At 40.8% G+C, this 20,209-nt stretch overlaps 1 protein-coding gene across 1 annotated transcript in view; it reads left to right on the forward strand.

Moving 5' to 3' along the window:
* The first annotated feature begins 9,054 nt into the window (after positions 1-9,054).
* LOC109400874 (transcription factor SPT20 homolog) overlaps positions 9,055-20,209 on the forward strand; it is an 84,959-nt gene continuing 73,804 nt past the window's right edge. Inside the window, exon 1 of the mRNA XM_019673359.3 lies at positions 9,055-9,937. Within this exon, the coding sequence (XP_019528904.3) occupies positions 9,920-9,937 (18 nt within the window). The 5' untranslated portion in view covers positions 9,055-9,919. The remainder of the gene's footprint in view (positions 9,938-20,209) is intronic.

Consider the following 20,209-nt stretch of genomic DNA (forward strand, 5'->3'; position numbering starts at 1 on the left):
AATTTCGCTGGAAACTGCGACAAGGTGACGGACATTCGCCTGAAACACGAAGCAGCAAAGGTCGCAGTGGTAGTGAATGCGGCACAAACAAAGTACATGCTGGTAGAAAGAAACGGAACACGACCGGATCCGTCTAGACAGTAATGTAACGAAACACAGGGATACCTTCGAGGAGGTGGATAAATTCGTCTACATCGGATCTTTACTGACAGCTGTCAACAAAATTAGTCATGCAACTCGAACGCGTACCATCAGTGTAAGTAGCTGCGGTCTAAAAGGTTTACTCACGCACCAAATGTACCATGAACAAAACGCCAATAAGACCGGTGGTCCTCTATGGACACGAGACACAGACCATGCTTGAGTGGAACCTGCAAGTATTTGGAGTTTCGACCGTTGCGTACTAATCTTCGGCGGTGTGAAGTAGAAGGGTAGAGTGGCGGTAAAGGATGAATCATGAGCTCGTTGCACTGTACCAGTATTCAGAAGGTGGACAAAGCCGGAAGTATACGATGAGCAGGGCATATTGCAAGAATGCTGGACAACAACCCTGCAAAATTGGTGATCGGGTTAGCACAAAAATTGACAACATTTCTCCGAGAACCGGTTCCGGGACCATCAGGTGGACAATGATGTTTCCAGTTGTTCGATAATTGATGAACTATCTATGAAATTCTATGAATTTTGATAAGTCTCACGGCACATTCCAGGTGTCCAGGGAACCGGGTTTCGAACCATCTAGTGGCCAATCCTGTTTTTGGAATTCAACTTGGCCACTGATGTATTCGCATCAAAATTCTGCAACTCTTGATAGATCGGACAGCGTGATCAAAGACATTTTGATGTGCCGCACGAGATGGTCATACAAAATGCGAGAATTGGCCACATTCTCGGGGTCCTGGGAACAGGTTCCAGGACCACCAAGTGGCTAATTCTGCCTCTGATACCTGATGTGAGCATCAAAATTCTGCACATTTCGATGCAACGGACAGCATGATCATAGAAAATGCGAGAATTGACCTCATTGCCGAGGTCTTGAGAACCGGTCCCGAGAACCTGTTCCGGAACCACCAGGTAGATAATGTTGTCTTCAGGTGCTGGTTTAATAACTGATGAATTATCTATGAAATTCTGCGAATTTTGATGTGCCACATGAGATGGTCATACACAATGCGAGAACTGGCCACATTTCCGGGGCCTTCGGATCCTCCAAGTGGCCATTCCTGCTTTTCGTATCTGATGTGGCCACTGATATATTCGCATCAAAATTCTGAAAAATTCGCACGGCATGGTAAAAAAAAAATCGAGAATTGATCACACTTTGGGGGTCCTTGGAACCGGTCCTGGGAACCGGCTCCGGGACCACCAAGTGGACAATGTTGTTTCCTGTTGCTTGTTCGATGACTGATTAATTACCTACACATGATGTTCTGAGAATTTTGATGTGCCATACGGCAAGATCATACAAACTGCGAGAATTGGCCACATTTTCGGAGTCCTGGGAACCGGTTACCGGGAACCTGTTCCAGGACCACTAAGTGGCCAATCCTGCTTTTCGTATCTGATGTAGCCACTGATATATTCGCAACAAAATTCTGCAAATTTAGATATGTCGCACGGCATAGTAAAAAAATCGAGAATTGACCACATTTCCGGGGGCCTCGGAACCGGCCCTGGGAACCGGTTCCGAGATCACCAAGCGGACAATGTTGTCTGCAGTTGCTGGTCTGATGACTGGTGAATTGTCAATGAATTTCTGCGAATTTCGATGTGCCATACGCCATAAGCTCATATAAACTGCGAGAATTGGTCACATTTCCGGGGTCCCGGGAATCGGTTCCGGGACCACCAAGTGGTCAATCTTGCTTCTGGCTTCTGACATGTTCACTGATGTATTCTCCATAAAATTCTGCAACTTTTGATATGTCGCACGGCAAGGATTCACCATATTTGTAAAATGGTCACCTATCGGGGGTCTCCGGGAAGCCGTTCCGAGGCCTCAAGATTTAGTCCCGTGGCCACCTAATAGCCAAAACACATCTGGTCAGTTAGCTTAGTGGTTGGGGCAGTTTGATGCTACTTTTTCCGGTGCATTTAGCACTCCAAACATTCAAATCAGCTGCATTTCGCATAACTTATTGCGAAAAATACCCTCCTGCGAAACTGGCCAAACCATGGTCCCTCTGGCGTCGGTTCCAAGTGGCCACATTCAACCGAACCTTAGTTTTGAGCCGGATCCACAAAATTTAAGCCCTAACGATAATTTTGAGTACAAAAACTTTATTATTTTATTGATAAATGACTATGAAATCATTGTACCAAATCCGGGTCAATATGACCCGAACACCTTAAACGTAACTTTTTTTGTCCAGCCCTTCAGAAACGGCCAAAATTATCGGTCAAAATTTTAAAAATAAGTTTTTGGCAAAAGATTTAAAGTCACAAAGTTTCAAAGCTATAGCAAATCAGGATCAAAAGATATTGCGCCTGAAAAGTGCGATCCGGGTCATATTGACCCGAACACCGTAGGAAGGTTAATTGACAAATTTACCTTTTGATTGCTGACAAAAAATATTTCCATGCTTACCCGACTAGATGAACATAACAAGAATATATCATAATTATATCTTAATGTGATATAACTAACAAATTATGTTATAATTTTGTTATGACATGGACTGTTTATTACTTTTTCAAACTAAATTATAACAAAATATATTATAATCTTTTATAACTAGTTTTGTTACAAATAAATCAGAACAAACTCTGTTATAACTTTGTTATTTTTGCAACTGAACAAAATGATCAGTTGAAAAAATAACATAATTATATCAGAATATGAAATTATTTTATTTTTAGCTATATTACAACAAATAAGTAATTTGATTATGTATTCGTTTTTTTTTTCATTGCTTGTCGAGCAATAGGTCGATGGATGCAGGTAAAAGATCAAAAAATGCTTATAAAGAAACAGCTTTATTCTATGTAATTGAAAAATTTATGAAAAAACATTCAATTGCTGTTGAGGGGCTGCAGTTTTGCTTGTTATTTTATTGCGTAGAATGCCGGAAGCGTATCCGGCTACCCTCAACACTGAAAAGTACTCATATTTTTTCAACTTTGAACCGATTTAAGTGAACTTCGACTCGTTTGAATAAAAAATCTTTTTTTTTTCATTGATTGGTTATGCGAATGGAACGATTGGGTTACGCGGTGTTCCCAAAAGTCCAAATTTTCTGGAACATGTTTTTATGCTATTGTGGGGCCCAGATGCAAAAATGTGTAAGTGACCATTTTTTCGAGTTTGAGCTGAGCATATCGAAAAATCTTCAGATTTCAAGCTTTCAGGAACATTTTAACGATTATTTTTATGATAATTAGAAAAAAATACAGTAATCAGAGAAAATTGGGTTGATATTGAAACTCCATACATTTTGAATGGGATGAAAAACTGGTGAAAAACTTCAAAGCTCATTTACTCGAATGTGGGTTTTTGTAACTTACACCCCTTTGCTTCTAAGCTCCACTATTCTAACATCGTCATTGTTGGAGTTAGCGTATTGAAAAGACATGGTCTCTCGTGAAACATGCTTCGTAATGATTACTTTGAAGTTAATACTTTGGGCCTAGGCTGGGCAGATATGCTATTGCAGGTCTATGGAAAATTCCACGCGTATAGCAATTCGGGGTTTCCTTAACCCACGATGACCAGATCGGTTCAGTCGGATTTGTTTTAGATGGAAAAAATAAATCTGGATTTAATGAGATCAATTTTGTCAAAATCGGAGAAAATTTATCGCAGATATAACCATTACATAGTACACCTTCTTTAGTTTATTGACTGCTGTTTCATATTATGAAGTAAAAAATAAAGACATTGCAAATTCTAGAAATTTTGTCAGACTCTTCCGTATTTTTTTTTAAATTTATTCATTGGCTCAATTTCAGTTTTGATATGTTTATCTAAGTATTTATTTCCTTCTTTCAATATACCAGTCCCGTTACGGTGCCAAAATCCTATCACTTTTCTACGATTCCCAATTCTTATAGGTTAAGTAAAATTTTAGCTTCAAAAAGTGATACATCTGCATGAGTTTTTTTTTTAATCTCAAAATTGAGTAAACTTATAATTGGATTTATATGTCATTTTAACAGTACTGCTATTCTAACTTCTAATTATAACTTCAAAAAGTACCGAAAAGACTATGTATTATGAAGCAATGAATGTTAGTGAGCGTGGAGATACCAAATGTGGTACCTACTAAATAATTCAATAAACATGTCAACTATGTATACAGTAAATTCTGCTCAATTGATGATTGCATTTGTCTACTATAACTTTTTTTCTTTCGATCTATTATTTTCGACCATATATTGTTTGATATTATATCATAAATACCTTTTTTCATTACTATAAATAATCTAAAACAGAATAAAACATAACAGCATCTGCAGAAGTAATCATATCGGCATATTATATAATTGTGATCAATTAAAACAAAGCCACATTTTACCTTCGCTCACGTAGGTACGTGTATGATCGCCGTTCTCGCAGCGCGAACAAATCAAAAAATAAAAAAATCATCTCCGTCCGGAAAGAATCTTTGTCGCCGCCAAAATGCACCCCATGACGAAGCTAAATCATAAATAGTCGACTAGGAACTTTTTCGTCGTTCTCTTTGTTCCTTGATGGAAATAGCCGACGACGGGCCATGCGAACGCCACCACTGTTATTAGTGTTTCAGTGCGCATGTCTGCGCACCGCGATAGCGCTGTTGGTAAGAGAGAGAGTTTCATTGTTTGATCTTGCATTCAAATCTCTGTCTATTTTTGTCCTGTGACTGACAAACAAGAGATGGGGGAATAGGGAAACTGGCAATACGTAGAACCAGTAAAGCTTCTTTCGTCGCTCACTTCAAGTGCTGTGATAGCCTCATTGGTAAAGGCGACTGAAAAATTTACGATGGCAGGATTGGTGGTTCAAATCCCGACCATGTTTGTAAGTTTTATAATGAACTCGAAAGTTTTTTTAAGTGACCTATCATTTTCTAAAAATAGAATAACACACTTAAAGTAATTACCCAAAAATGAGTAAAAAAAATAGTTTTTACCCTATTTGATTTTTACCCTAATTGAAAATATCAAACTGTATTATAATTTTGATATATTTTATCAAAAACTTAGAACAGGGCTTGATATATTTTTGATGTATTTGTAACAAACACTGATACACTTGTGTTAGAACCCTTATGGTTTTTAGTTAGAATTTTTGTTATTTTAACAACATCCTGCATCTAAATTATAACTGCATATGTTAGAAAAAATCTGTATAACATAATAACATATTATGATATAATTTTGTTATGATCGGCTAGTCGGGTAATGCCTTGCAGTCAAAAAAGCCCAAAATCGCATATTTTGCACTATAAATTGAGGTATAGCTCAAAATTGTGACGTGCTGGAGCAAATCTGAGCCCGGATTTGGATTCAGCGGCCCAAAATCTGTCAGAGACACATAAGTTTACACTTGAGACAAAAAAATGTTGTGCTGTGTAATCTGTCCCATCAACAAGGAAGGCGACAAGTTAATGTGTGAGAACTTTCGAGCGATCACCATTTTGAATGCCGCTTACAATGTGCTATCCCAGATCATCTTCTAACGTCTTTCACCTAAAGTAAACGAGTTCGTTGGAAGTTACCAAGCCGATTTAAATAATCGACGTCCGGTCGACAACGGATCAGATCTACACCGTACGGCAAATCCTCCAGAAATACCGTGAATACCAGGTCCCAACGAATCGCATGTTCATCCCCATCAAGGCGGCATACGACAGTATCGACCGAACAAAGCTATGGAAAATCATGGACGAGAACAGCTTTCCCAGGAAGCTTACCAGACTGATAAGAGCAACGACGGACGGTTTGCAGAACAGCGTAAGGATTTCGGGTGAACTATCCAGTTCATTCCAATCTCGACGGGGACTACGACAAGGTGATGGACTTTCCTACCTACTATTCAACATCGCTCTGGAAAGAGTTATAAGACGAGCCGGGGTACGATCTTCACGAAATCCGGCCAATTTGTCTGTTTTGCGGATGATATGGATATTATTGCTAGAACATTTGGAACGGTGGCAGAATTGTACACTAGTGTGGGTCATCGGAACCGTTTTCTCAGATCAAAGCTTTTTTGGTTCCGTTTCGGATCCTGAGTATCTGTGCAAAATTTGAGCACGATCGGTTGTGTCTACACTTTGCGCATTGCAGTTGAAATTTGTATGGGATTTTGTATGGGAAAACATACTTTTTTGAATTTTAGCCATAAGTTGAAAAAGTTTGTCTGAAACTTTTCAACCGATACTGTAAAATGATGGCTTAGGATGTTCTGAAAAACTTTGTTAAAGACCGCGAAGCGATCCGATGCTTATGAAAATAGTTATAACCAACGAACCGCATGCATGTGTTTATGTTTTAACATGCAAAGGAATAACAATAGCAACAAAATCATGCTGTTTCACCAAGCAATATCAACGCTATAACTTTTTTGATAAGCATCAGATCACTTCGCGGTCTTCGACAAAGTTTTTCAGGATACCCTAGGCAATGTTTTCACTTCATCGGTTACTCGGTTTTAGAAAAATTCGAGCTTGTTATAAGGGAAATGCAAAAAAGCGTGTTTTCCCATGTAAAACCCCATACAAACTTCAAACGCGATGCGCAAAACTTAGACAAAACCGATCGTGCCCAAATTTTGCACACTTATTTGGGTTCTGAAATGGGATCAAAAAAGCTTTGATCTGATGAGATACCATTGAAGTTTTCATTTTTCCATATAAACGATGACCCACTCTATTGTACACCCGCCTGAAACGTGAAGCATGGATAAGACAAAGTACATGCTGATAGGTGGGACTGAGCGAGACACGACAAGCCTTGGCAGCGATGTTAGGGGCTGTTCATAAACCACGAAGACCAAAATTTGGCCATCTCAGAGCCCCCCTCCCTTCCCCCTCGCAGACTTTTGTTCATACAAAAATCTTGAAATTTGTATGGAGTGTAGACTTTGGTCAGACCCCCCCCCCCCCCCTCCCCCCAAAAAGTCTACGTGGTTTATGAACAGCCTCATATGATAGACGGGGATATTTTCGAGGTGGTAGAAGAATTCGTCTACCTCGGTTCCTTGCTAACGGCTGACAATAACGTGAGCCGTGAAATACGAAGGCGCATCATCACACAATGGGAAAAAATAGGTACAAAACGCGAATAAACTCAATATCTCTGCTCGGAGTAGATGGATTCTGATGAATTTTTGACACAAACTGTAAAAATATCTACAGTTTCAGATAAGGAAGGTGTCATTCGCCGCACGCTGCTGGAAATCATTATATCGGGTCCGTTTTACCCCACTCTCTCTCTCTTTTTCACCTTTTTGGAAAAAAATCCTGGAGTGCAAAGTAAATGATTTATTTGATTCGCGTTTGTGTAAAAGCTTCCGTAATGTCGAATAAAGCTGGTTTGGCTCACCGCACGACCTTAAAAAATGGAATATCTTCAAATAACCCCGATATCCCCTATTTCTTTAAATGTGCACATGCATCTTCTCTCGAAGTAGAACGTAATTCATAAGAGCAGGACCTGCCCTATGTCAAATTTCCGATACTATGGAAGTTTTTACACAAATACGAGTTAAATAAGGCATTTATTTTGCACGCCAGGCGGAAATAGATGAGGACTTTCCTAAAAAGGTGTGAGAAAGAGAGAGCGGGGTAAAACGAGCTCAATTCACTGACTTCCAGCATCGTGCGGCGAATGACACCCTCTTTATTTTAAACTATAGAGACTTTTACAGTTTGTGTCAAAAATTCATTCGAATTCATCCACTCCGAGCAGAGATATTGAATTTATTCGCGTTTCATATCTATTTTTCCCCACTGTGCAACAGTGGAAGTTGTGCCTACTACGGGCTCCAGAAGAAACATTGACGATGCTCGAGGAGGACCTGCAAGCACTCGGAGTTTTCGAGCGACGCGTGCTAAAGACGATCTTCGGCGGCGTGCAGGAGAACGGTGTGTGGCGGAGAAGGATGAACCACGAGCTAGTTGCACTCTACGGTGAACCCAACATCCTGAAAGTGGCTAAAGCTGGACGAATACGGTGGTCTTGGCATGTTTCACGAATGCCGGACAACATCCCTGCAAAGTTGGTGTTTGCTAACCATCCAGTTGGTACAAGAAGAGGTGGAGCGCAGAGAGCACGGTGGGCGGATCAAGTGGAGCCAAGGAAGTGGCATCCCTATCCCACCAATGCAATGTTTTCGTAGCCAACATAACAGCGGCTCAAGAGTAAGGCTCAAGCTGGCAACCTATCTTTCAACACAGCAGCATAGTTTTAATGTGGGGTAAGAAAACAAGAAGACCATAACAGTCCCCTGGGTGGAGCATGATCTGGCTAGCGTTGGGCGTAATCGACGTTGGAGAGCTGCAGCTACAAATCGAGTATTATGGCGGCAAATTGTTGATTCAGTGTTATCGTGAATTTGATGTTGAACTAAATAAATGAAATAAATGAATGAATTAGGAGGAATAGAATCACCGAATTACTGACAACTTAAACAAAACAAGTAAAAGGAAAGAACAAAATACAAAATGAATCTTCTTTAATAGACGTTGTGAAAATATGTGGCCTATTTTGGCACCCCAAGCAAATCCGGAAAAATACTCCAGAACCATGTGGATCAGATACCCGAAATCCAAAACTAGAAGAGTTTTTCGGGAAGCTGTAAAAGTTTCATCAGGGTTCGTCGAAGAACAAAAAATAAATAAACAAGTTTTGTGCTTTTCCGAACGTGAAAAATGTATGTTGGCTGGATTAAGGTAAACCGTACTAGACGGTGTAAATTTATGTCAAATGAGCCGCTCCAGTTATGTGCATCGAAATTAACTAAAATTTGCATGATTAAGAGTGTGATGTTTGATAATTGAACAGTGAATTTTCAGCCACACAATAATTATTGCAAAAACCTTTAAACTTTCGCACGCATCCCCATCCCCGTGAGCAACACATGGCAAATTCTCGCCAGCCCGATCCAACCCGATCCCCAAGTCACACTGACTAAAAACCGTTGACCCCCAATATAAAAGCAACGGTTGTTCACCGCACTAAAGTTTGTTCCTCCTAGTCCACCTCAGTGGTCAGTAGGTGGTGCAGCATACATTCGAACCTCACACGCGCATTTTTCGGGTCCTTTCTAGAACGGCGACGCGACGTCTTGAATTTTCGCATCACCCTACTACCAACAACGACGCACCGACTAAAATTTGCGGGAAAAGAAAAGCCCTTCTTTGACAACATACCTAGCTGCTAACACACGTGCGCTGAACGCTCGACGACGACGGACGCAGCTAGTGCTCTCACGCCGGTGACTTGGATGCTCGCGCGAGCGAGAAACCCGTGAACGCGACCGTCTTGTCCGTGTTGGCGCGCGATCGCCGCTACCAGGTCCTAATCTGAACCGTCGAGGCGCGACATTCGCCAACGGACCGTCGTGGCGTAAGTTCGCTTCTGTCGTGAATGCCCGGTTGCCCGTAGTTTTGTCCAGCTGTAACGACCCCAAGCACGTGCCAAGCGCGGTTGTGAAGTGCAGTGAGTTCCAGCACGAGCGTTGCTCTCCCGAAAGTTTAGTACAGTGTACCAAAAGATAAGGCCGGTTGATCGTTTGCTCGTGGGACAGTGCAGTCTCAGCGCGAGAGTTTAGTGAGACCCACTAGGGGGCGACGACGAAAGTGAGAGTGAGAGTTCCCGAGACCCCAAACTAGCGCGGGCGCCGCTGAAACGCGAGTGGTTTGTTTTTCGAAGCAATTATAAAAGTGTTATTCCGCATTTTGGCGCCTTTTAGTACCGTATGAACTGTTGATACAGAATGAAGTGGATTATTGTGGTACGTCCTAATTAGATTTATTTTATTTTCTGCTAAAAAAAATTGTCTTGCTTTTCCTGCATAACTGAAATCGTTAATAGAGTGCTACCTGGTTGAATCTGAAAAAAAAACAAAAACTTGAAGGACGTGTTGTTTGTAGATCGAAGTCACGCGCACCGTGCGGAGAACTCTTCCAAGGACTTCTGTGTGGGGGGTCTGGTGGTAGTTAACGTGAAATACATTGTAAGCGCAGCCGAACTTGTTACGCCACGCAACTCTCTATGCAGAGTAGATCGATCAAGGATTTCTAACTGGCTGGCTGCTGCTGCTGTACTGTGGCGTACTGCTGCTCCGCGTGCGATGCGTTATGTAATTACGGAGCCAAGTGGCTCAGCGGCGGTTCTTGGTGCTTTGATACCCGTGGTGACTCGAGATCGATCGAAACGAACGGAGAAGAGTGTGGCACTTGGTGTGATCGGAGGAGCGGGTTGCAAAATGTGTGATTAATAACGATGATTTTGATAATGGTTCAGCGGTTGGTTGGTTTAATAAGTGACGCGCTGCTGCGAAGAGATCCAATAAATGTGGAATGACATGCTTTATTAAATTACCCATAATGACGGACGGAGTGCGGTGGAAGAACACGTTTTGAGTCATAAATATGCAGCTCTTTGATCGGGGTTGAACGCAGTGATGGCATGGATGGGGAATTACTGTGAAGTTGACTTGAGTAATTTGAGCGAACATCAAATGCGGTAAGCGATTCTAGGCTTAAGAATTCATTATGCGGCAGAATGAAACAGCGGCATGCAACAGGTAAAAAAGATAGAAGCACTGCTTATTGCATAATCCTTCAAGGTCACACTGGGAGTTCAGTACATGAAAAAAACAGAAGCAGTTTCAAGGATATTAATTCAAAAGTGTCAATCTATGCATCACATAACATCTTAAATGAAAGTGTTCATTTAGTACTACCATAAATTTTAACAAGCAGCATATATTGAAGATCCACCCAAGGCAAGAATGTATTGAATTCCTTTGAACCCTTGGAGGAATTTCCGGCCATTCTTCAACAGTGTTTTTTCCGAATTATTTCTTACAGAAGTACTCACGAAATCCATAGTACTTTTTAAACTTTCTGAATAACAATAGAGAGGATTTCATGGGCATTACTGTCTAATTTGCGGCTAAGTGGGATTTCTAAAAATCCTCAATGTTTGACTATATTTCAAAATTACTTAGATCACATTAACAATATTAGATATTGGTGAGTAATTCTTTCGAATTATTTGGCTTGTAGAGTTTTTTTTTTTTTTTGAGAATCGCTGGAGACTTTCTTGGAGGATATCCTAAAAGAATATCTGAAGCATCCAGAGCAAATGGAAAACATTGACGTAGCTAGAAGGGGGGCCTGGGAGCCAGAACATAATTTTTATTTATTTATTTCATTTTCCAAAATTTTTTCAAAGTTTTTCTTTGATATTTCGCCTGGTTACGTCCAACAATTTTAATAGGCATTCCTTTAGGATCCTTGTTCTTCTCTAACATTTTTTTTTTAAATAAAAGAAAATCGGGTTAAGTACGGTTCCTTTGAATTCCACTAAGAATTTGCATCCTTTGACAGATACGTATTTCGACCTCAACTGTAAGGTCGTCTTCAGTGTCTTGTACTTGACTCGACTCAATTTTTTTTTTTTGTTTTTAAATATCACGTAGACGAGAATTGTTTTTTTTTTGTAAAAATAAAAAAATTAAGAAACATAAAATTCCTAAACTCATACAAAATTCTGGCAATGTACTACAATGTATTTTTAAGTATCTCATTGAGGATTTTTTAGACGACAGAGAGTCTTAACCCTTAAAAGCCCTGGACGAACTACTTTTTTGCCTTTCTCGTACACCGAGGTGTACCGAAAGGCTATATGTTCACTCCAAAAACGAAAATTTGATAGAGCCCCCGGAGGGGTCAAGTGTTATATACCAATCGACTCAGCTCGACGAGTTGAGATGATGTCTGTGTGTATGTATGTGTGTGTGTGTGTGTATGTATGTGTGTGCGTGTGTATGTGTGTATGTGTACAAAAAGGTCACCTCATTTTTAGATAGTAAATATGAACCGATTTCAACGACCGATGGTTCAATCGACGCGGTATATTGCCCCATTGTTTCCTATTGAAAATAGTTCAGATCGGTCCAGCCGTTCCGGAGTTATGGCCATTTAGGTGTTCCGGACCGGTACCCCAGGAAGGGGCCAGATATGAAAATGCAACAAACCCATGCATGTGACCCATCAAACCACTGCATTTTCGATTATCTGATGAACGGGAAGTAGGAAAATGGTCTCAGACTATATCTGAACCGGTAGTGTTTCGGAACCGGTTCCGGGTGTCCCGCCGGAAGTGGCCGAATATAAAAGTGAACATAACCCATGCATGCGACACGTCAAATAGCGGCATTTTCGATAACCAATTGAATGGTGAACAGGAAAGTAGTTTCAGACTATATTTGAACCGGTTGTGTTCCGGAACCGGTTCCAGGTGTCCCGCCGGAAGTGGCCAATTAAAAAAGTGAACCAAACCCATGCACGCGACACATCAAATAGCGGCTGTATCGGTAGCCAGACGAACGGTAAGCAGGAAAATAGTTTCAGACCATATCTGAATCGCTAATATAGTAAACTGACGAAGTTGAAAGGGTGAATCCTGCTGAATGCGTCTAATGATGACCGAAGAATATAAGGTCGAAGCGCTTAACGCTAAACAAGCTGTTTATCACCGATAATCACCAATCAATCCTCTAAATAACATATCTGAACCGGTTGTGTTCCGGAACCGTTTCCAGATGTCTCACCGGAAGTGGCCAGTTTGAAGAAGTGAACCAAGTCCATGCATGCGAAATATCAAATCATCAAAAATGTTCGATAACCAGATAAACGGGCAGCAGGAAAACAGTCTTTGACCCAAGCTCTGACCACACCTAAGATTACCGGCAGTGTTGCAGAATCAGGTTTAGATGCATCGCTAAAATTACAACAAAACAAAATCGATGCAAGCGATACATATGCGTGAAAGAACAAAATCTTGATAAAAATTTAAGCGATCATGTCAAATCCCACCATTTTCCTGAGGCGTATTTATACAGTAGGATGAATCAACGTTGTATGGGAAAATTTTAATTTTATAGCACTTAAATTACTGCGCACAATTTTGATGCAACTGATTGAGCCATCGCGCTCTGTAACACGGTTGAAATTTGAATGGGTTTTATTATGGGAAATTTTACTTGCTTGCACTTTTTTGTCAAATTTTACATCAATCTTATACTGCCGTTCCACGCCCAATTATCCCATGTTATATGGGATTCCCATATAACATAAGATAATCATGCGTAGAACGGCAGCATAACCAATAATAATAAAATAAAGGCTAAACTGTGTAGAAAAAAAAGGTGACATTTGTCTTGATAATGTTCGGCATCCAGTGCTAGTTAAGGTGGTCAAGCAGTCAACTGAGAGGTTTGATATTTTTCAGCTCTGCTTATACGTTTAAAATAATACATAACATAGGAATATGAGCCATCAATAAGTTTCCAAATTCGATTATGGCTTTGATAAGGTTATTGCTTATCTGAACAAGGCTGACACAAATTTCGATTTTCTCTTAACCCTTTGGAGCCGGAAGGGTCATTTATGACCCCGGCGATGAAACCGAGCATAACAAACGTGTTCGACACCAGCGAGGTTGCGTCGACAGCGGCGAAAAAAATCGGCTCCAAAAGGTTAAGTCAAGAGGGGTCCCCCCTTGGAAATTTTGGATCGGAATTCAACATTTTCAGGAAGGGCACAAATGAATAAACCAATAAATTTTCAAGTTTTAAGGAAAATTTCTTACCAAACCCGATGAGTTAAGCGGTTTTGCCTCATTGTTTGAGTATTTTTTTTTCAATACATTTATTATTTATTAACTCCATCCCCTCATTGACGAACGAGCACTGTGACAAAAGAAGAAAATGATATTTGTTCCGTTCTAGAGTATTTTCAGGATTCAGGAACACTTCGGCTTATGGTGACGGAAATATCTTAGGTTACATATTCAACGAGAAAGGCACTATCACCACTAGGTGGATTAATCTGGGTTTTTCAACCAACTACTATTCAAAGACCATACAATCTAAAAAATTGAAACCAATTTTAAATTAAACTAGCGGTACCCGGTAAAATTTGTCTTGCCTTCTGCGTTTTTTGGTACCACGTATGCCACTGCATTTTTATAGATATAGATACAGATGGTCAAACAGCTGTAACTTTTTGAAAAGTGCATCAAAAAATCTAAAATTTTTACTGTGAGTTGATGAACAAGTTGTCTATCAATTGTCCAGTTTTGGTCAAGATTGGGCTATTCAACATAAAGTTAGTAAGATTCTAGAAAAAGTCAAAATTATCCGATAGCCAACTTTGAGCTGTTATATCTCCGGATTCAACGAATCGAATGCAATGAAATTTTGAGCGTTTATGACTCATATAATGAGCATGGAAAAACAATTAACTTAACTCGAAGTTATTTTTTTTGTGTTTATTATAAAGGCTTTAAATTTCCAATTCATTCGCCTCAGGAAGTTATTTACAAGAAAAAAAGTTACAGCAATTTCATTTATTTTATGATTTTTTAGTAAATTGGTCTAATTTTGAAATGCTTTTCATTAATTTTCAAATTTATTGTCGGTTATTTTGTTAATTCTTTTCAAAACATATTCATATTGAAGTCAATCCGAGCGAATTCAAATAAACTATAATTACCATCTCGAATTTTGAAGCGATATTGAAATTTTTGATAATTTGGTGTTATATCAGAAAAATATTCTAAACGCTATAATTTTATTTCGTGTACACAATATTAGGTTATGTCAAAAGTTTTTCAAAGCTAATCATATAAGTCATGAACGCTCAAAATTTCATTTCATTCGATTTATTGAATCCGGAGATATAACAGTTCAAAGTTGGCTATCGGAAAATTTTGGCTTTTTCTAGAATCTTTCTAACTTCATGTAGAACAACCCGATCTTTCCCAAAATTAAATCATTGATACACAACTAGTTGATCAACTTACAGTAAAAATATTAAATTTATTGATGCACTTTTTAAAAAGTTACAGCTAGAATTTCAACTGATGTTCCAAGTAAAATTCCTAAAAAAATCCTTGAGACATCTCTGAAGAAAAAAAAATCTTTGGTGAAATCACAAGAGAAACCCTTGGTGGAATTACAGTCAGGATTTGTAGAGGAATCCTTCTAGAGAAATACCATCAGAAATTTGTAAAGGAATTGCAAGAGGGTTTCTCCACAGATTTTTCCATACCTTCCTCCAACAAATCCTCTTTGCATTTCTCTTCGGATTTCTCTAAGTGTTGCTTCAGGAAGTCCTTCAGGAAATACTCTAAGAGGGCCTAACTATAACTTTTTTGTTACCTCATCAAAACGTTTGAAAATTTCACTGGATATTCTTAACATAGTATCAATTAAGTGGTAAAAATTTGATCGAAATCGGTTCAGTACTTTTTCTAGTAAATATCCAAAACTCAAATCGCTTCGAGGTAAATGTTAGGTACTTTTTGACCATTTTTAGTTCCGCGTGCACTATTTTGACTGTAGAACTGGTAACACTGTCCCGACTTTTATAAAACTTTGACAGTGTAAAATTGTTGTGTTAAACTGTTTACAGTGAAAATCAGCCATTTTTGTTGAGTACTTTCAAAGTAAGAGCAGTTTGAATTTCACTATACCAAAAACCACATCTGCTTATTGTGACATAGTGCGACATATATGGCTATAACTTTTTAACGGTATGATCAAATTGAATGAAATTTTGACAAACTACTTCTACATACATACTTTACGTACAAAAAAATTTTCATTGAAATCGGTTCAGTATTTTTGGCGCCAGCGTTGAAACGGCAAAAAAGTGATATTTTCCAAAATGTTTGTTTGTACAAGATTCTCAAGTGGCAATTCCCTTGTGTCAACGATATCTCCGCCATTACTCAACCGATTTTAATGAAAATTTTATGGTATTAGCTACACATAATATACTATTCATGGTAAAAAATTAGCTATTTTGGCGAACGCAATCAAAAGTTATACAATATTTTCTGTGTGGCAATTTCATCGTGTTCGCCCTTGACCCTTCTTGATATAATTCATCCAGCAACTACCGCTGTCACTTCTCTCCAGAGTTTCTCCAGAAATTCACCCAGAGAGTTTTGTCCAGGAATTCCTTGAGAATTTCTCTAGGGATTCCTCCAAGAATGCCTCTAAGGATTCTTCCAGGTAGTCCCCTTCGTTTCCTTTGAGATTTTATGTTGAAACTAGCTGTACCCGGCAAACTTTGTCTTGCCTACTGCGTTTTTTGACGTTTCATGTTTCTACCCAAGACCAAGTCCCCGGTCATAATGTATGGAAAATCGATTTTCAAAAACTCTCAATTTTTCCATGTTTTTTGCCTCATAAACCTTCCTTGGGTGAAAACTAACAGAACAAAATTAAGACGATCAAAATCGGACCTTCCGTTCGTAAGTTATGCGCGGTCCCACGTATGCCACTGCATTTTTATATATATAGATTGTTCCTGAAATGTTAATGGGATTTCTCCAGGGATTCGTGATGGGAATCCTTTAGGAACTCTTTTCGGGACTGTTCAAGCAATTCCTGACGGAAATTCTTCAGCAATTCCTGAAGGATTCCTAAGGATTCCAATAACTGCGAAAAATACCATCTGAAAATGCTTATGAAATCCTAGCAGGAATGCTTGGGGAAATCCTGATAAGAGTTCCTGAAGGGATCCCAGCAAGAATTTCCGGAAGTATTCCGAGATGAATTCCTAGAGGAATCATTAAAGAAATCCCTAAAGGAATCATCACAACAATTTCTGGAGGAATCTTTGAATAATTATTCATTATATTCGATGGAAGAATTCTAGTTGAGATATATTGCAGAATCTCATCAGACATTCCTGGTGGAGTTCTATGAGGATTTTTAAAAAATATTATCCAGCAATTCTTGTAGGAATGACTGCTGGAACTCTACCGAAATAGCCGGGGCCCGTGGCGTAGTTGGTCACACGTTCGCTTCATATGCGAATGGTCATGGGTTTGATTCCCAGCCCCGGCACTTGCAATTTTTCGTCAGTTGCTTTTCCCCCGAGAGCAACTGACACTGACCCTCTTCTGAGCCCCATGGCTCAAACGGATCCGGATACCTGGATATCGGCGAACTGCTACTCATAATGGACCCTCAATCGAACTGGAACGGAACAACGGCCATCCATCACCATCCTTGTGCTCTTCATTCTACTAGGTATAAAGTAGAAAAAGTGAAAGCAGCAGAAAGGCAACTTCGATAAAGTAGAATAGAATTTAGGCGCTGTACAAAATATAAGTGCAGCTGTCAATTGAAATTGCTCACGTAGTGCCCCAGTGGACAATAGAGCTGTAAATTAGGTTAAGTGATTAAGAATAAAAAAAACTCTACCGAAATTTCCTCTTAGGATCCCTCCAGGATTTCTTTCTGGGATTCTTCTCGGAATCCCTCTTGCATTAAATCCAGTAAACAGCCGGGATTCCTTGAAATACTCCTTCCAGAATTGGGATTCGGAAATCCTTGACTTATACAAACATTTTCAGCAGGAATTACTCCAATTATTGCTCTTGAGAGTTCTGAAGGATTCTTTGAAAATATTGCATGGGAAACCCAGAAATAAAAAGTCCTGGAATATTCCTACCTGTAATACCTAGAAAAAAAAAATAGCAACAATCATGCACAAATTCCAGCAGTAGTTCCTAAAATAATTTGAAGAGAATTCCCAGTAAGAATACCTAATCCTAAGAAGAAGATTTTCATGAAAAAAAAATGCTGCAGGAATGACTGGAGTAATCCCAGCAACAAATTCCTAGTAGTAATGCCAAAAAAATTCCTAGGTGAGTCTTGGCTGAAATTAATGGACAAATCCCAAAAAAAGAATTCCGGGAGGAATCTATGATAAAAATCTCTGGAGGAACCACAGGAGTTATTTCTGGGACAGTCCATGGAGAAAAGCTTTCAGATGTCTCGATAATAATTTCTGGAGGAATCCCAGCAGACATTACATTTATATGTTCAACATCACATTTATGACAAGACATAATCAACAATAGTACGCCACATCGTGCTCTCTGCGCTCCACGTCTTCTTGTGCCAACCGGATCAGTTGCAAACACCAGTTTTGCAGGGTTGTTGTCCGGCATTCTTGCAACATGCCCTGCCCACCGTATCCTTCCGGCTTTGGCCACCTTCTGGATGCTGGGTTCGCCGTGAAGTACAGCGAGCTCGTGGTTCATCGTTCTCCGCCACACACCGTTCTCCTGCACACCGCCGAAGATCGTCCTTAGCACGCGTCGCTCAAAAACTCCGAGTACTTGTAGGTCCTTCTCGAGCATGGTCCATGTCTCGTGCCCGTAGAGGATCACCGGTCTTATTAGCGTTTTGTACATGGTGCATTTGGTGCGTGGGTTAATCTTTTTCGACCGCAGTTTCTTCTGGAGCCCGTAGTAGGCCCGACTTCCGCTGATGATGCGCCTCCGAATTTCACGGCTCACGTTGTTGTCAGCAGTCAGTAAGGATACGAGGAAGACAAATTTCTCCACCACCTCGAAAGTATCCCCGTCTATCGTAACACTATTAATTACGCTGTTCGATTTTGTGAAAATCGTTCTCCGGCTGTTGAGCCCGGCTCGTGACATCACACCTTCCAGAGCGATGTTGAAGAGTAGGCATGAGAGTCCATCACCTTGTCGCAGTCCTCGGCGAGATTCGAATGAACTGGATAATTCACCCGAAACCCTTACGCAGTTTTGCACACCGTCCATCGTTGCTTTAATCAGTCTAGCCAGCTTCCCAGGAAAGCCGTTTTCGTCCATGATTCTCCATAGCTCTGCGCGGTCCATACTGACGTATGCCGCTTTGAAGTCGATGAAGAGGTGATGCGTTTCTGGAGGATTTGCCGTACGGTGAAGATCTGGTCCGTTGTCGACCGGCCGTCGATGAAACCGGCTTGGTAACTTCCCACGAACTCATTTACTTTAAGTGAAAGACGACGGAAGATGATCTGGGATAGCACTTTGTAGGCGGCATTCAAAATGGTGATCGCTCGAAAGTTCTCACACATTAACTTGTCGCCTTTCTTGTGGATGGGACAGATTATCCCTTACTTCCACTCCTCCGGTAACTGTTCGGTTTCCCAGATCTGGACTACTAACTGGTGCAGACAGGTGGCCAACTTTTCCGGGCCCATCTTGATGAGTTCTGCTGCGATACCGTCCTTACCAGCCGCTTTGTTGTTTTTGAGCTGGTGGATGGCATCCTTAACTTCCCTCAGCGTGGGAGTTGGTTCGTTCCCGTCCTCTGCTGCACCAACATAGTCATTTCCTCCGTTGCCTTGGTCCTCCGTGCCTACATTCTCTTCGCCATTCAGGTGCTCGTCGAAGTGCTGCTTCCACCTTTCGATTACCTCACGTTTGTCCGTCAAGAGGCTCCCGTCCTTATCCCTGCAGATTTCGGCTTGCGGCATGTAGCCTTTGCGGGATGCGTTGAGCTTCTGATAGAACTTGCGGGTTTCCTGTGAACAGCACAGCAGTTCCATTTCCTCGCACTCCGCTTCTTCCAGGCGGCGCTTTTTCTCCCGGAAGAGACGGGTCTGCTGTTTCCGCTTCTGTCTGTATCGCTCCACATTCTGTCGGGTTCCATGCTGCAGCATTACCGCCCGCGCTGCATCCTTCTCCGCCAGAATCGCTCTGCACTCCTCGCCGAACCAATCATTTCATCGACTCCGTTCTACGTCCCCGATAGTGCTCTCGGCTGCGTTGTTGATGGCTGCTTTGACTGTACTCCAGCAGTCCTCTAGAGGGGCCAAATCGAGCACACCCTCGTCCGGCAACGCTGCCTCGAGATTCTGCGCGTATGCGGTGGCGACATTCGGTTGCTTCAGTCGCTCTAGATCGTACCGGGGCGGCCGCCGGTAATGTACGTTGTTGATGACGGAGAGTTTTGTGCGCAGTTTGACCATCACCTGATAGTGGTCGGAGTCGATGTTGGCGCAACGATAGGTCCTGACGTCGATAATGTCGGAGAAGTGCCGTCCATCAATCAGAACGTGGTCGATTTGTGATTCCGTTTGTTGTGGTGATCTCCAGGTGTAACGATACGGGAGGCTGTGCTGGAAGAAGGTGCTACGAATGGCCATGTTCTCGGAGGCGGCGAAATCGATGA

This window comes from Aedes albopictus, chromosome 3 (genome assembly GCF_035046485.1).
Source record: "Aedes albopictus strain Foshan chromosome 3, AalbF5, whole genome shotgun sequence".
NCBI lineage: Eukaryota > Metazoa > Arthropoda > Insecta > Diptera > Culicidae > Aedes > Aedes albopictus.